Raw genomic sequence first — 15,335 nt, forward strand, 5'->3', positions numbered from 1 at the left:
CCCGCTCCGGCCTGCCCGCGCGACGGCAGCCCCGCTCCGCCGCCAGCCCCGCCACAGGGCGCCGCCGCCCTCCGCTCCGCTCCCCTCACGGCGCTGCCCCGCCGCCGCACGCCGCGCGCTGGGGACCGGCCTCCGCCCCTCGCGGCCGCTGTCGCTCCCGCTCCCGAGGGTGCGGCGGGAGGGAGAGCGGGAGCCCCCGCACCGCCGTCTCGCCGCCCGGTCCATGGGAGCAGCTCGCCGCCGCGCTGTGGAAAGCGCCGCCGCGGCTCGGCGGGGTTGAGAGCGGCGGCCGCCGGCCGGGCCGGCTCGGCGGGAGGATGTCACTGCTGCGCAGGGCGCTGCGGGTCTCCAATCGCTCCATGCTCGCCTTCATCTTCTTCTTCTCCTTCTCCTCGTCCTGCCTCTACTTCATCTATGTGGCCCCAGGGATCGGTGAGTCGGGGGCCGCCCCCCGGGGGGAGCAGGGGCGGCGTGGCGTGGCGTGGCGTGGGCGCGCGGGCCGCGGCCCTGTCACGTCGCGCTGCTGTGCGCGGAGCCGTGTGGGCAGGTAGGCGCAGCGCCGAGAGGAGCAGGGCTCTCCGTTTAAACCGCGACCCCCTCTTTTCCCTCCCGCTCCTCTCTGCTGAGGGAGGGTCAGAGCAGTGGCTGCTACCGGCGATAACTTGTGTTCGTCTTGCATCTGTGTTCTGTTAATTTTAAGTGCTCCAGAAGATTCATCTGCCACTGAGGAATAGGTCAGTGCCATTCTTATTTCCCAGGCCGGAAAAGTGAGGCAAAAAAATCTGCTCACCGTTTCATCGTGTTGTAAATTAATGGCTGAAACCAGGAAAGAGCTGCAAAGTTGCCTGCTTGAGTCATCTAAATGCATCTTTTAAATCATTCGTAATTGCATTAGGAATAAAGCACATGTGAACATAAATCAAGAATCAGTTTTATTTTTTGTCATTTTCTTCTATCAACGGAATGTCTCCTCATAGATTTTACAGGTACTTAGCTTCCACTTCCCAAAGTATCACATAAGTGGAGGGAGAAATGGTTTGTATAAGAAATGTTACCTTAAATAACTGTACAAGTCTAGATCAGATAAAAAACAAAATGTGTGTGTGTGTGTATACACACACACACACACACAGTCTGCTGTTTTCCTAGTTTGCTCTTCTGTTGTTATTTTTGGGAAAATACCAGGTGCCTTCTCACTACATGATGCTTTCAGCACTTGGTTAATGTTACCTTGAAATGAGGCAAGAAGTATACTTCTGTATGGTACTGATATTTGACTGTTCCATGTCTTTGGCTAGGTTACATGTTTTCTTTTTTCCAGGGAATGTTGACATTTTTGCCTTACTCATGAGTTCCTTCACATATACCTGTAAAGCCTTCTCAATGTACTTACTCAGTGCTTAAAAATCTCTGCAGTGATTACTATAAAATGTTCATGCTAATTAGGCAGCTGAATCTCTGTGGTAACTTTCATACACGCTAGTATCTTCTTGCTATTTAGCATCTCCGTGTTCATCACCTTTTAGTTGTCTGGTAAAACCTTTCAAGGTGCAGTGAGTTATAGCACCTCATGCAATATTGATATGCCTGTCAATTACTGCACTTCAAATAAATATAAAAAAATAAGTAGGGAATGTGTCATGGATTAGACTTCTTAAATTTCTTGCCTTATAATGTTTTCCCACTGAAGGGGATGTAGTTTAGTCTTTTGTAAATGAGAGAATGATGCTACTAGGGTCCATTTAGACATTTTAGTTACATGAAGCACTCTTGCAGTATCATAATAGACTTTAAATACAAGCAGCTGGTGTATGATTTATTGCTGCTTCTCTAATAAATGAAATGAAGATTTGTGAAATGAAGTTACTGTTTTGAAGTAACATTGAAGATGACCTGTGATTCTGAAACTGTATTGAAGTTGTGTATATAAGCTGCAGTTAAGAGGCTGAAGAATCTAGCTGAGAACAGAAATCTTTGCACCAATAGATTCTTTCCCAGCATTTATGGATGACAGCCCTAATAAAGGGACTTAATAGTTAGTGTCTAGTGCCAACTGTTATTCAAAACAAGTATTTAGCTTCAAGTTTACTTCATCAAAAGGAACCCAAGATAAGGAGACTTGAGCAAAGTAGCTTGGCCATGGTGACCAAGAGACAGCAATTAGGTACTGTTTTTATTTCACTGCGAATGATCTGAGTATTGTGTAAGAATTTTTTTTCTGACTTTGCTTTTTTTTTCTTTTCTGTCAACGACAGCTGAAATCACACTGGATGATATAACTAGTCTTAGAAACCTATCTCTTGTCATCTAAGTTTTTCTGTCTGTCTAACTCCAGCAGAGAACCTTTACCAGTTTGGGTAGAGCATCTTGGAGTTCTCAGTATTGTAATCACCTGCAGTCTAATCTAGCCACCTTGGACATGATGGCCTTACAGTGCTCATGAGAAGTGATTATGTAATAGTGTGATGGCCAGGGAAGATGCAGTCTGTCTCTGACATCAATAACTAGAAATCCTAAACAGTGGAACAAGTCTGAGGAGGAAAAATAGTAACTATTCTCTCTCTCTCTCTCTCTCTTTTTTTTTTTTTTTAAAAAAGAGGAAGCTGTGGTTGGCTTCTAGTTATGCCAGAATCTTTTCTTGGGAATGGAGGACATAAAATATTTAACGGAATACAGAGCATTCCATCACTGATGAGAGTTACTTTGTAAATAACTGAGGGCTACCTAAGATTTTGATGCCTATCCATTGGTTTCAGATCACAAATTGGTAAACTTGGTATCTATCCATCTATTTCTATAAAAAGATCAACATTTTAAAAGAAATGTTTTTTCCTAATATTTCCTAATATAGGAAAGAGTTATATCAAGCCTTTTTTTTTTGGGGGGGGGGGAAGGAGAATGGGAAATTGAGCAGAAATGCAGGRAAGAGCTGAAAAATCTATTATCAAGATAAATGGTGACCACTGTGTCCAGGTGCTGTGCATCCAGATGCTGAGGCTATAAATATGGGAACAACCTTTGTGCTAATACTCTTTGTTCTTGGCATTGTGACAGATCAGTGATATTTCTAAAGATCATCTGTTTCAGCACAGAATAATTTAAATCAGTAGGAACCTCTGGAAGAGATCTGATCCAACCCCTGCTGAAAGCATATCCTATTAGATTAGATTGCTCAAGGCCATGTCCAACTGGGTTTTTGAATATCTCCAACAACGGAGATTTTGCAGTGTCCTTGGACAACCTGTTTCACTGTTTAACAACTATGATTTTTTTTCCTAATATGTAATAGGAATTTCCCATTTTGCACCTTGTGTGCATTGCCTTGTGTCTTCACTGTGTTACTCCAAAAAGTGTCTAAATTCATCTTCTCTATACGTTCCACTGTGGAGCCAAAGACAGCAAAAGGGTTCCATCTCCCCTTAGCCATGTATGCTTAAGACTGRACAAACCAATTTCTTTTCATATGAATAAATTATTGCAATTCAAACCTTTGTAGTTGTCTTTCCATTTTAAGAACAGATGTACTTTAGTCTAAACTTGCATATTTCTTTCTGAATCATTTGCTTCTATCTCTATCTGAAAGATACTTTTCCTAAAGCCTTGGGTGTATTTAGTTATTGCTCAGGGAACTTACCTGCATATGACTTCATGGAGTACTTATTTTGTGGTCTTCATCTTAATCAAGAAAGAGCATCTTTTTTTATCCACAATGGTTGGTTCTGTTTTTTAAATTTGTGGACTGTCCTTCTTTGCTTTCACTTTGGAATGTTTGTTTTTGGGTTTGTTTTGTTATTATTATTATTATTATTATTATTATTTTATTTATGTTGTTACCTGGAGTATTTGATTTGCAAATATTTCAGATTTCTATATTTCTCGGTAATTGAACTCATTAAAACAAAATTTTGGAAGAATTTGGCAGCTCTTGCATTTAAAATGCCATTATAAAAACAATTACTAGCATCCAACTGCTCCTAGTCTTTATTAAATAAACTAATATAATGAAATTCAGTTATACATTTTAAAGTTGSAGTTGAAAATTGGATAAAACAGTAGAAATTCAAGGAAAAATACTTTCTTGATTGAATCTACCCAGAGTCGAGTTAAAAAATAAGATATAATTTACAAATTATGCTGTTAGATGTTGCAACAATGTTGATTGTAAATTTCCATAGGATACTGTTTCACAATTAGCTGTTGAATTATTTTTGACCTGCCAYATAATTGGCAACTAATAGTCTGAGACTAGAGGATAGAATACTATCAAATGTGTTAGAAATTGTATTGGATATTGTGTCATGCATCTTGCTTTAAAATACTGCTAGAGAAAGAAATCTTATTTTTTTAATTTTTTTTCCTTAAGTGGAATCTTGACTAACAAGGTTTCTTCTTTGTGCAATTTATTAGCTCTGATAAACAGCGACCTGAAAGTTATTCAGTTCCTCACCTTTGTAGTCTGAGGGCTTGTCCATTAGGAATGTCCTTTGTGGCAGTGTGTCTACAGATATTACCTGGAGTATTGAAAAAACACCACTGCTAATAGAATAATTTTGAAAACAACTCTTCTACCTGATGTATATTGGTCTACCTGCACTATATTAGTGATCTCTATTAAAAATATATGCAGTTTTTAATAATTTATTTTTAAAGGATTGAGATGATCTGTGTCTTTCTAATATATTTTCCATTCAGGGAGGTGATACCTATGTGGATGAAAATGTAGTCTCACCATACCCATGAAATGAGTTTGGGTTTTTTGTTAAACTATTAATAGTGCATAATTAGATTAAGCATTCAAGAACATGAAATCAAGTCAAAGATAGGTTTCAATGCGTACAAGTTTTTACTTTCTTCTGTTGTGTGTGCTTTAAAAAACAACAACAAATGTGTAATGTAGTAACAACAAACGTGTAATATGTAACAAAGTTTAATACTTCTTTGTTTTTTAACTATTTCTCTGTAGCTTTGAGTTTGTGAGCAGGAACTACTTTCCAGCAGTGTTACGTTACTTTGGTTATCCTCCTTCACTGCAAAGTTGTTTAATGAGTCTGTGTTTTACAGAGTAAAGTCCATATCCTGTATTTGTGAAAAATATCCATTAATTGGTAAATTGAGGATAATGTTTTAGAAGACATCTTCACCTGGCCTCTACTTACTATATGGTATAGATTGATCTGTAGAATTTAGTTTGAACACTTTCTTAATGTTCATTTAATTTGCCATGTGTAAACTCTGCTAGTGGTGTATTTATAACTTTCATGTTGCTGAGAATAATATGCTATGACCTTGAGATGAGAAGAGATCCATGTGGGACTTGTGCTAGAAATGTTCACATGAGATGATTTCCCATTTTCAATTACTAATTGTGATCTTTCTGTTAACCAATTTGAATCTATGCCAGTTTTTGCAATGTGTTGATAGAATTGCTTTGCAGAAGTCCTATGAAAACAGGCATTGAATAGCAGATATGTAATTTTGGAGGTCATCAGCCAAATCTGTTTTCCATAATGCTATATTTACTACACTTTAATTTTGAAGTACCCTTGAAATCTCTACTAAACATCCCTTTTATTAGCTTTTCAGTAACTTTTCCTAAGGGTCGTGCCTAGTGTTCCTGGGACTGCTCTGATCATCACCTTCTAACTTCTTAAATACGGGTGCTAACCATTTTTTGCTAATTGCTTTGGATGTATTCTTGACATAAAGCTTTTTTTTCTTCTTTTTTTTTCCAGACATAGTATTTCACTTTCTACTATGAAAGCTGAATTTTTAAGTGAAATTTGTAATTGCCAAGCCTGTTCTTATCTTAATGTTTTCCACAACCCAGTCTTAGTTTGTAATCTCATTAGTTTAATGCTTTTCTGATTAATTAGTTAAAATAATCTCAATCCTAACTTCGTCCTTTCTTCCTTCTTCAGAATGCTATTCATTGATCCAGTTTGTAATGTACTGGATCACTTCACTATTACATTGATTGCTTCTAAGTGCATGACATGCTGTTTTGACTTTGCTTTTGCTGATGTTTATATACAGCATGATTACAAAGTTTTTTTTGTAAAACTGATTTCTACACTTCTAATAAGCTGAGGAATGATAAATTAACCAAATGTTGCGTAAAAAGTCGTAATTCTTGATATATTACTGGAAGGAGCTTGATTCTCTAATGGAGAGTGATCTGAGAATTGGATTAAAGCAAAAGATTTTTGCTTTATTAAAGTTATAAATAGTCTTCAGGTGAATATTTAAATAATAGACAACTATCTGTTTTAAAAGGCTACAGGCTTTTTTAAAGATATTTTTATCTTTTAAGAATTAATGCAATTTTTTTCCAAGTGTCTTGTTTTCAGTCCAACATGTAAACCAATTAATAACTTGTTAACTGTGGAAGATGGAGACAAAAATGATCCACCTGGTATTTTTAACAGTGTCCTCTGAAATACAGGATGATCCCTTCAATGTCGTAGTGTGCTTTGTCATAATGAGTTTTAGTAATGCCCTAAACCCAGGGCTTTCGATGGGTGATGTGTGGCTATGCTTCCGTGATTGCTGATGTAGATCTGGATCAGTTGCCAGTAAAGTTTTGTGTGGGTTAGGTATGAGCTATATAACAACACATCTGCATTTGGAGCATTCAGTGCAGTATTTGTTTCAAGGTGTTCTAATGGGCATGTTGTTTGATGTACTGTACTAAACTTCCCACCCACTTACGTTGTGCACTGTGTGACAGTCTGGATGTCTGCATGTTTCTTGAGTCAGGAGCATTGTTTCTTGTATGGACCATGTGCAGTGAAATAAGTACAATTTGAGGAAAACTACTTATAGCTAGCTACATTGCTAGATATTTTCTTTGATGTAGATGTGGACATTTACCCTCCTTTTCTGTGCACTGTCTTGCACTGTAACAGGAGTGATGGGTTGGTAAAAATGCAGAAAGATAGTAGTGGAAGTTTTTTCTTTTTTTTTTTTTTTTTTTTTTTTTTTTTTTTTTTTTTTTTTTTTTTTTTTTTTTTAACAGTATAACAGTAAAAGTAAGGTTTGTTGAAACCTGTGCCAAGATCAGGAAGATGACTGGTATAAAATTACCACTAACAATTGAAATTGATTGCAGTAGAAACCAGCAGACTCTAGCCCTCCTTATTCTGCTGTCAGTCAGCCTCAGCAAGTCAATTTGGGAAATGGTATGTTCAGTTTGAGAGACTGTTCATACTGCTTGAAGATACTGGATGAGCAGAAGTCAAAGCAAACTTCAGGGGCTGACCTATCTGGTGAAGTTACTGGCAGAATAATCTCTATCTTCTTGTTCATTGACCACATTAATGGTAAAGACATTTTTCTGTTTTACTTCTGGCCTTTATGGATTATCTTGGATGTTTTTTTGCTATCACTCTTTGTTTATGTGACACACAAACTCTCTTCTTTCACAGGTCTTTTCTAGCAAAAGCGTGCCAATAGACCGAATTTATTTTTAGAATAAAGCTAAGGTCTTTAATTTTTGTCTGATGCTCTAACYAAGTGAGCTAAACCTAACCCCTTGCTGTTAGTTTCTGAACTACTTCAGTGACAACTCAAGCATTTGCTATTCCCTGAGCAGCTGTTCAGTGACAATGGAATATAAATTTGGTCAGCTAAAGGCAAGATGCAACCCTCTGTCAGTCTTGAGGATGGCTATTGCTTTCTTAACAGTTACTTGATTTCCTGCTCTGTGCTCYAAGGTGTTTATGAAGAGATGAGCATAAACAAGAAAAGGCTGGGATATTATGCCCAGTACTAAGACAAGTGCTGTCAGTGTCTACTGTAGCTCAAGAGTGAAATGCGCAAGGACAGAACTGCAAAAGCTAYCTTGACATACAAATTTATGCAAAATACTTGACTTGCTACTTGCTGGACTGTGACACAATGTGATGATTTGAAAGCAATTGATTATCATTTTGAATGTCTCTGTACCACTGTTTTCGGCAGTTTATCCTCATATTTGAATAATGCAGGTTTACGTGCCARGCAAATATATTCTGATATTGTTGCTGTGTGTTTTATAGGCATGCAGACCTCATGGATGGAGTAAGAAACCTATGCTTCATCAATTAAAAAAAAGGAGGGGAGGATAGTYCTGTCTCAGGAAGATGTTAGGGAGAGGCTACAAATGTTGAAAAAGACATGATCACAGATTATTTAATAGAAGCTGTGGACTCCTGCCCTGCTTTGTTACATGGGATTCTCTGGCATAAAGTACAATTGCTCAATATCCATATTTTTTGTAATTGCTGTTGTGTTAGAGTCCCAAATAGCTGGGATAAGGCATGTAGAGACTATGTGCCTAGAGGGAAAGGCATTGCATTGTGTTTAGATAATTGACCAAAGCTGAATGGTAGTTTGACAAATAAACCAGCCAGGCAAACAAGGTGTTGGGATGGGATATACTCCAAGAATAGCTTGATGAAAACACAGCAAGAATRGATCTTCTTGTTGGTAAAAGCAGATCTTGAATACTTAGCCCAAAGTGGCAGCAGACTTTGCCTGGTCAGTTTTGGGGTCCTGATCTTCCTTTTATGACACCTGCTTTTAGAGAAATACCTTTTCTAGCTTTGTCTCTCAYGAAGGTCTGGTGTTCTCATTTTACTTTCATTCCTTAGAAGAAGCAGGTTGCCTTTCAACAAAAGCAAGATGCTGATCCTCTTAAAGAAAATCTGTTGTATCAAGGTTTATAAWTGCATTCTGATTTAGGCTACAGTAAAGTTTCTCATAAGACTTCAGAACAGCTATGTGATCCTCCTGACTTTCTCATGTACTTGTGTCAAGGTCTTAGCCTCAGCCTGCAGTACACACTATGTCAGCTTCTGAAGACTACCACAATAATGTGTTAAGAGTAGATTTTCATATATTGCTTATACTGACTTCTGGAATAAATCTTTCCTCTAAACCATAGTGGGGACAGTGCTGGAGAACACCCTCACTGACTTTTAAGTTTTCATAATGATTGACTATGGATGTGTCTGGTAGATAACACCTACCTGTTTAACAGATCTAGTGTTTGCAGTCACTGTGGTTTGGTAAGAACCAGAAAAATTCCCAAGGCTGGTGAACATGTAAATAGATGAAAAAGCAATGAGCTTGCTTGTTAAGAAATATGGTATTCTTTTGAAGAAGTTTGAAGGTAGGGACTTGCAGTGTTGATGAAAAGGGAGCAAGAATAAAATGATGAAATTATTGGTGGGCTCTCGGATACAGGTCTAAGCATAGCTCTCTGGAAATGCATAGTATCAAATCTAACGTGCATCTAGAAGAGCCTTTAATGATTTTGACATAGCATAGTATCTTTGTACATAGTCACATGGCCATAAAGTTTATGATCTGGTCATAGGTACTTGAAAGTAATTATTTCTCATGTAAAATCGTAATCTGCTCTTCATGGTCTAGAAATGGATAGGGATGCAGAGCACCTYCTGTGGAGAAAAAGTAGTTTGACTTTGTGTTAGGATCCTAGGTGTGAACTTTTCTAAAGGAAGAAGAACTCRAGAGAATTTTCAGTGTCTTTAAGATAACATTCTTGCCTCTTTCAGAAGCTTATATCTAGCTCTGGGATTTCCCTCACCCCATTCCCACCCTGTTGCCTAAGTGATGTCTTATTAATGAATAGTTTCTCATTGCAATAAAAAAGTGGCTCACAAAAAAGAAGTTATATCTTAATAGCAAGTGATATAGATCTGGACATAATCTAATTCAAGTTAAACATATGCAAAGAACAAAGTTTGATATATCCTGAAGTATCTAAATTAATGTTACGCCTGTAAACAATTCTGCAGTCTTAAAAACTGAAATGACTCTGGCTTTTGGTGTCTCATTAAATTGAGAAGATAGCACACACAGCCTTTCAGAGCACATCTCTAAAGTGAAGAGTTCTGAAATCAATGTTTACAAAACAGATTTTTTTTTTAAGTAGTCTTGGAATAGGAAGATATTTTTTAAAAAAAAGAGCTGTGCAGTAATATGTGGGGAATACAGAAAGGAAGATACCTATTTGAGATGTATTAAATTTTGAAAAGAGTCATTATTAATTAGGAAAATTCTATCCTGTTTGAAAGGCTAAAACCCACTTATTTTTACTTCTAGGGAAGCTTTGAATTTTAAATTTTTCTGTTTAATGATAAAATTGTTTTTGGAGTATCAGACCTATTTACCGTTACGTATTTAAGGATCTTGGTACCTAAGTAACTCTTACGCAGATTTAAATTCTCATTAGCGAGAACTGCTAGTTATGCTGGCCAAGAGTTGGCAGTTATGCCCCRTGCACAGCATCTGATATGTTCTGACCCTGCCTTTTACGTGATTGTATCTTTCATTAAGCAGTCTTTGAGAGCAAGCAAAGCTCTCCATATTTTTATAAAAATTAAATTTAAAAAAATTACAGGATTTATAACTTTAAAGGTTATGTTGGTATTTGGATCTCTGTGGGTGTCAGTAGTATTGTTTGATAATTTAGTATAATTGGTAACCATATTTTCCTCTGGAAATGCCTCTGTCCTTATAAATAGTTCTCTTCAGTTCTAGTCTTTTGTATTGGACTATGAGAAGACACATACTGATCCAGAGGTATTTGTGTCATGCCATTGATGCTGGGACGTCTGATAAAGACAGTAGAATGGAGTTTTTGGTTTCTGAGATAAATTTCCATCATTCTTATGTCCTATGTCTTAGAGTGTTTTGGGTAGGTGTTGGTTACTAGTTACAGGGAGACAAATACCTCCCAGGTAAATGGGTACTTGACATGCATGAAATGACAGATGATCCCTTTGATCCTTTTGGCTACTCTGAATAAAGACTRTTCTGCAAAGGGTTTTTGTCTTTTACTTCCTCTCCTGTACTTCATTTTTTAAGGCTTGTGAGCCACTCACCCTTGACGYCTATAATAAATATTTCACATATAATTGTCAATCATTAATACTTTCATGTTGTTAGTGATTTGTGGTAATTATATAATGAAATGGCTTCTGGGAGTGAATGAATAGCATTATATTTTGACTAACAATTGTATGTTTGCTAATAAGTAAAAATGTGGGCGATGCTCTGGGTCAAAAAATTGATAGAATTTTTATTTGTCTTTATATTTGTGTTGCGTATGTCTGCGTATATGAGGAAAAGCTGCATGGATTTATGTCTGCATATGAAAACCTATTTATTAATAAATTGAATGAATTCTTAGCAATGCAAGTTAGGTACTTATTGTAAGGTAGAGAGAAAAGAATGTGTATTATACAAAGTGTGTATTGATGTTTCCTATATTTTTTTATAGACCTGTGACTGTGAATCCATTTGATTCTTATGTTTTGTTTTTAATATCTGTTGATGAAACCTTTTACTTTCATTCCTTCCAAGACAAAGATCCATGAAAAGTTCACTAGTCACAAATTAAGACATAATAAATATTAAACACATAAATGGATATTAAATTAATTTGAAATACTTCACTGTAATTTAATTCAAAATTTGCTTTTTGTTTTATCAGCAAACACATATCTCTTTATGGTGCAAGCTCGTGGTATAATGTTGAGAGAAAATGTAAAAACAATAGGACACATGATCAGATTGTACACTAACAAAAATACTACATTGAATGGCACAGGTAAGAATATTTCTTATTCAATTTCATTTTTTAAATCACCTTAATGAAAAAAAATCTTAATGATATATAGCCTGCTTTTGAAAATCTAGACCCATGTCCTACTTCTCTGTAATTGAAGTGAAGACAAAATAGTTGCTGTTTATCAAGTTCATTCTGGAACTTTAGTAAGAAAAATAAATTTGTCAGAGCTGTAACAAAGATACCTAAATTTAATTATTGTTATTTTAGTGTTGTATTTTTTAACTATGTTGTTAGGAATTTGTTGTTTATACAATCACATACATGATGATATATTACAAAAATATCAATGAATACCGTAAGTTTTTACAAAAATCAATTCTTGTTTTTAAGATTATCCTGAAGGAAACAATTCTAGTGACTATCTTGCTCAAACCACAATGTATCTTCCAGAAAACTTCACTTATTCTCCTTACCAGGCTTGTCCAGAAAAGCTGCCTTACATGAGTAAGTTTTAAACTGACTCCTTTTTTTTAACTCTAATTTCTTACAAATTAGATAATACTAAATGCTTTTAATAATACATTAGAGTACCTGTATAAAAATGTTCTAAATCGAGTATTTTGAGGAAAAGATAACAATTTCCTTTTGGAAATATTTTTCCTAATGCAAGATTCATGAGACAGAAACTAGTTCTTAAATCTTCATCATATATCTTTAGGTAATCATAATTGCAACAGTATGAAAGAAGCTGAATGAGATCATGTGGTAAAGGGAGAATTGATGGTGATAAGAAAGTTCTAAAACTCTGTAATACTTYATTAAAAGGTGAAAAGTTGTTGGCTTCAGAAGAAGTTTTCAAACATAGATGTTTCAGATCCCAAGCTATTAAATAAAATTTGAATATGTAACCCTAATTCTTATGCAACCTTATGCCTAAAATCTAATCTTTTAATTCTTTTCTTTGAAAATACTTACCTGCTAAGGAATTTTATGCTGAATTATGGAACTGAATTAAGTACCCTTTGGCACCCTTTTGTTTTGTTGCATTTTTTAAAACCAGTAGCATCACAGCTCACCTAGGTAGTAGTATCCCAGTGTACGTGGAACATCTATTACAAGCAGATATTGTGCTGTTAGAACAGTTGCACAAATTGAGATAGAAAGAGGTTCTTGATGTAATTTGGTGATCTTAACCTGAATTAATAAAGTGGCCAGAAGACTGTTGGTGTGACCTTTCTACCTTCAATTTCTGTAGACTACAGAGTGTATCTTTGTTTAGAAAAATTCCTAAAAATTAGAAAAATATAGTTCTTGTTACGAACTGTGAAATTTCATGTAAATTCCCCTATCCTGCAAGCTTGTTGTTGTTCTGCCTTCCCCAGAAAAGAAAATTAGGTTCAGACAAAGTCCTGGGCATTTGCACTCCTGAAGCTTGTAGAGAAAGCAAACCTGCAAGACCAGGAGRTGTTAGGAGACTGTGGATTTGAACATAAAATGGAAGAGAAAAATGTCTCCTGGTGGTAATTGCTTTACAATTTCCTTCACAACTCATTGTTTGTTTTTGGGGAGACTTTTATGTTGAAGCTTTATAAAATTGCATCTCCTTGGATAAATCAGTGTTCTTCTTTAGGAATCATTATTGACATGTGAGTTCATTTACTTTTTCTCAAGAGTTTTCTTCTTTGTAAGAAATTATTCCACTGTCTGGRTTGCAGTAGGTTACAAGGGGTGATAAAAAAACATTTTACTTAATGTCCTGTATTTGGAAGAAATCGTAACTTGTATCAGTAACACATGGAATTGAGTTCTTGCAGATGTTTTATAGATAGACTTCATATTATATTTTCGAGGAAAGTACTAATAGCAGCATTAAAATAGATTTCAAAGCTAATTGGTTAAATTGAATATCTCATTTGGTGTCAGAATGTTCCAACTAAAGAGGGAGAATCAACAAATCTTTATAAATACGTGCAAATGTGTTTCCAGAACTAATTATTAATTACTATCTGGCAGTATCTGTTATATTAAAATGTTCATTTTTAGTTGTCATATTTAAAACTAAACAACTAATCCACTGCTTTATATGGAATGTTTGGAATAGTTTCTAAAGATATTTAGAACACCTTTCAGAATTCTTACCTTGTCTTTTAGACAAACACCTGACTTAAATTGTGGGCTGTCATTTGACATGAGCAAGAATGCAAATAATTATTTAATAAAGTAATTCAAATCCATATCATACCAAATGATATTGCTGACAGCCAAACATTACTGACCATTTTTTCTTAAAACAAAAATGTGTATTTTAAAAATCTAATCAAGTAGAGAAGACAAGTTTAACAAGCTAGTAGCTACAAAAAAGTTATTTCACTCGCCCCCCCCTTTTTTTTTTTTCTGAGGACTGATGCGTTCGGTGAAAATTGTCTCTGTATCTCAACATAGGAAGAATATTTGAGGAATAGATTGCTGAATTTTGCTTTACTCTATCAGTAATAGGAATGTATTTTAATTGACATCACTACCTAGTTTAACATAATGATTTTAATTTACTGAGATAGCACTTAAAATAAGCAAGTCTAGTTTCTACAGTGGCTCACTTAATTACTATTGTATTTCCATAATATAAATATTTAATCCATTGTCATTTTTAAAGTACCAAGTGTTAAGACTTCACCACAGAAAATGCAGAATTAGATTCTAATATTTCTTACTTGGGAGAAGGGGGGGCATTTTTATTTATAATTTTTATTTTTTAAGCTGTGCTTCAAATAAGTGAATTACTATTAAGTWGGTTCTTCAGATTTAATTTTGATTGTCATACTTTTCAGAGAAGAGATTCTTGCAAAATTTGGAATTCATAAACTTTATATTTGAAGTACCTACCTATGTAGAAGTCAGCTGGAGATTGTTTTTAAATGAAAATATGAACTTTTGGCTTATTATATATATAGTATATAAGTTCTGAAACAATTTTGTCATAGCAGTAGCACAGAAGCTTTAGAAGCATTGTTTTTAGCAATGCAGAAGTTTGTTTTTCTTGAGCTGGATGTGTATTTAGAGAACAGTTGTTTGCTTTCATCGTGGAAATATCTGATCTAGTAGAATATAAAATTGAATATAGATTTTAAAACTTGAAACATAATTTTCCAAATAGTWTAAGTAAGTACTTAGTGAATTTATGTTTATTAAACACTTGATTTGAAGTATATGAAGCAACTTTTCATGTCATCTTAGCAAAATCTAAGTCTGGAAGTTAAATTAATATGAAAACCAAAACTAGCATCAATGCTAAYAGAATATTTTTTTTCTCTCTTGTTTTTTATTGGAAAAATTTTCCATTACAACTTTTTTAATCTCAACAGAAATGTTCATCCAGTGAACAGCACAGTAGCACTGCTTATTACCTGTATTTCATTTAACACCTCCACATTCTAAATTTTGTCTCCTTCTCTGTAAAGGTACAACTCTGTAACCCAAAGTCTGAATCATTTGCTGTTGCTTATGAGCTTACTCATAGAAAACCATCTCAAGCCAAATAGCAATTAGCTACAGTGTAGTTATGGCCTTATTTCAATCTCTGTATGGTGAACTACAAGGAATATCCAGATCACCTCAGTACACTGGAGTTAAAAATACCTAGACCATTTGTAATAGGTATTAACATACTGGTTTAAAAAATAAATCTTTCTGAGGAGGAAGCTCTGCTGTCTCCAAATGTTGTGTATGCTATGATGCCATCAAATAGTTAAGTTAGTCC

General features: G+C 35.5%; 1 protein-coding gene across 1 annotated transcript in view; it reads left to right on the top strand.

Annotated features, from left to right (window-relative positions):
• Nucleotides 1-90: 90 nt before the first annotated feature.
• B4GALT6 (beta-1,4-galactosyltransferase 6) overlaps nt 91-15,335 on the top strand; it is a 28,567-nt gene continuing 13,322 nt past the window's right edge. The window contains exons 1-3 of the mRNA XM_085314337.1: nt 91-432; nt 11,501-11,617; nt 11,969-12,082. Coding sequence (XP_085170463.1) covers nt 318-432; nt 11,501-11,617; nt 11,969-12,082 — 346 coding nt within the window. The 5' untranslated portion in view covers nt 91-317. The remainder of the gene's footprint in view (nt 433-11,500; nt 11,618-11,968; nt 12,083-15,335) is intronic.

This window comes from Rhea americana, unplaced genomic scaffold (genome assembly GCF_003343005.1).
Source record: "Rhea americana isolate MKP2758 unplaced genomic scaffold, rheAme1 scaffold_40, whole genome shotgun sequence".
Lineage (NCBI taxonomy): Eukaryota > Metazoa > Chordata > Aves > Rheiformes > Rheidae > Rhea > Rhea americana.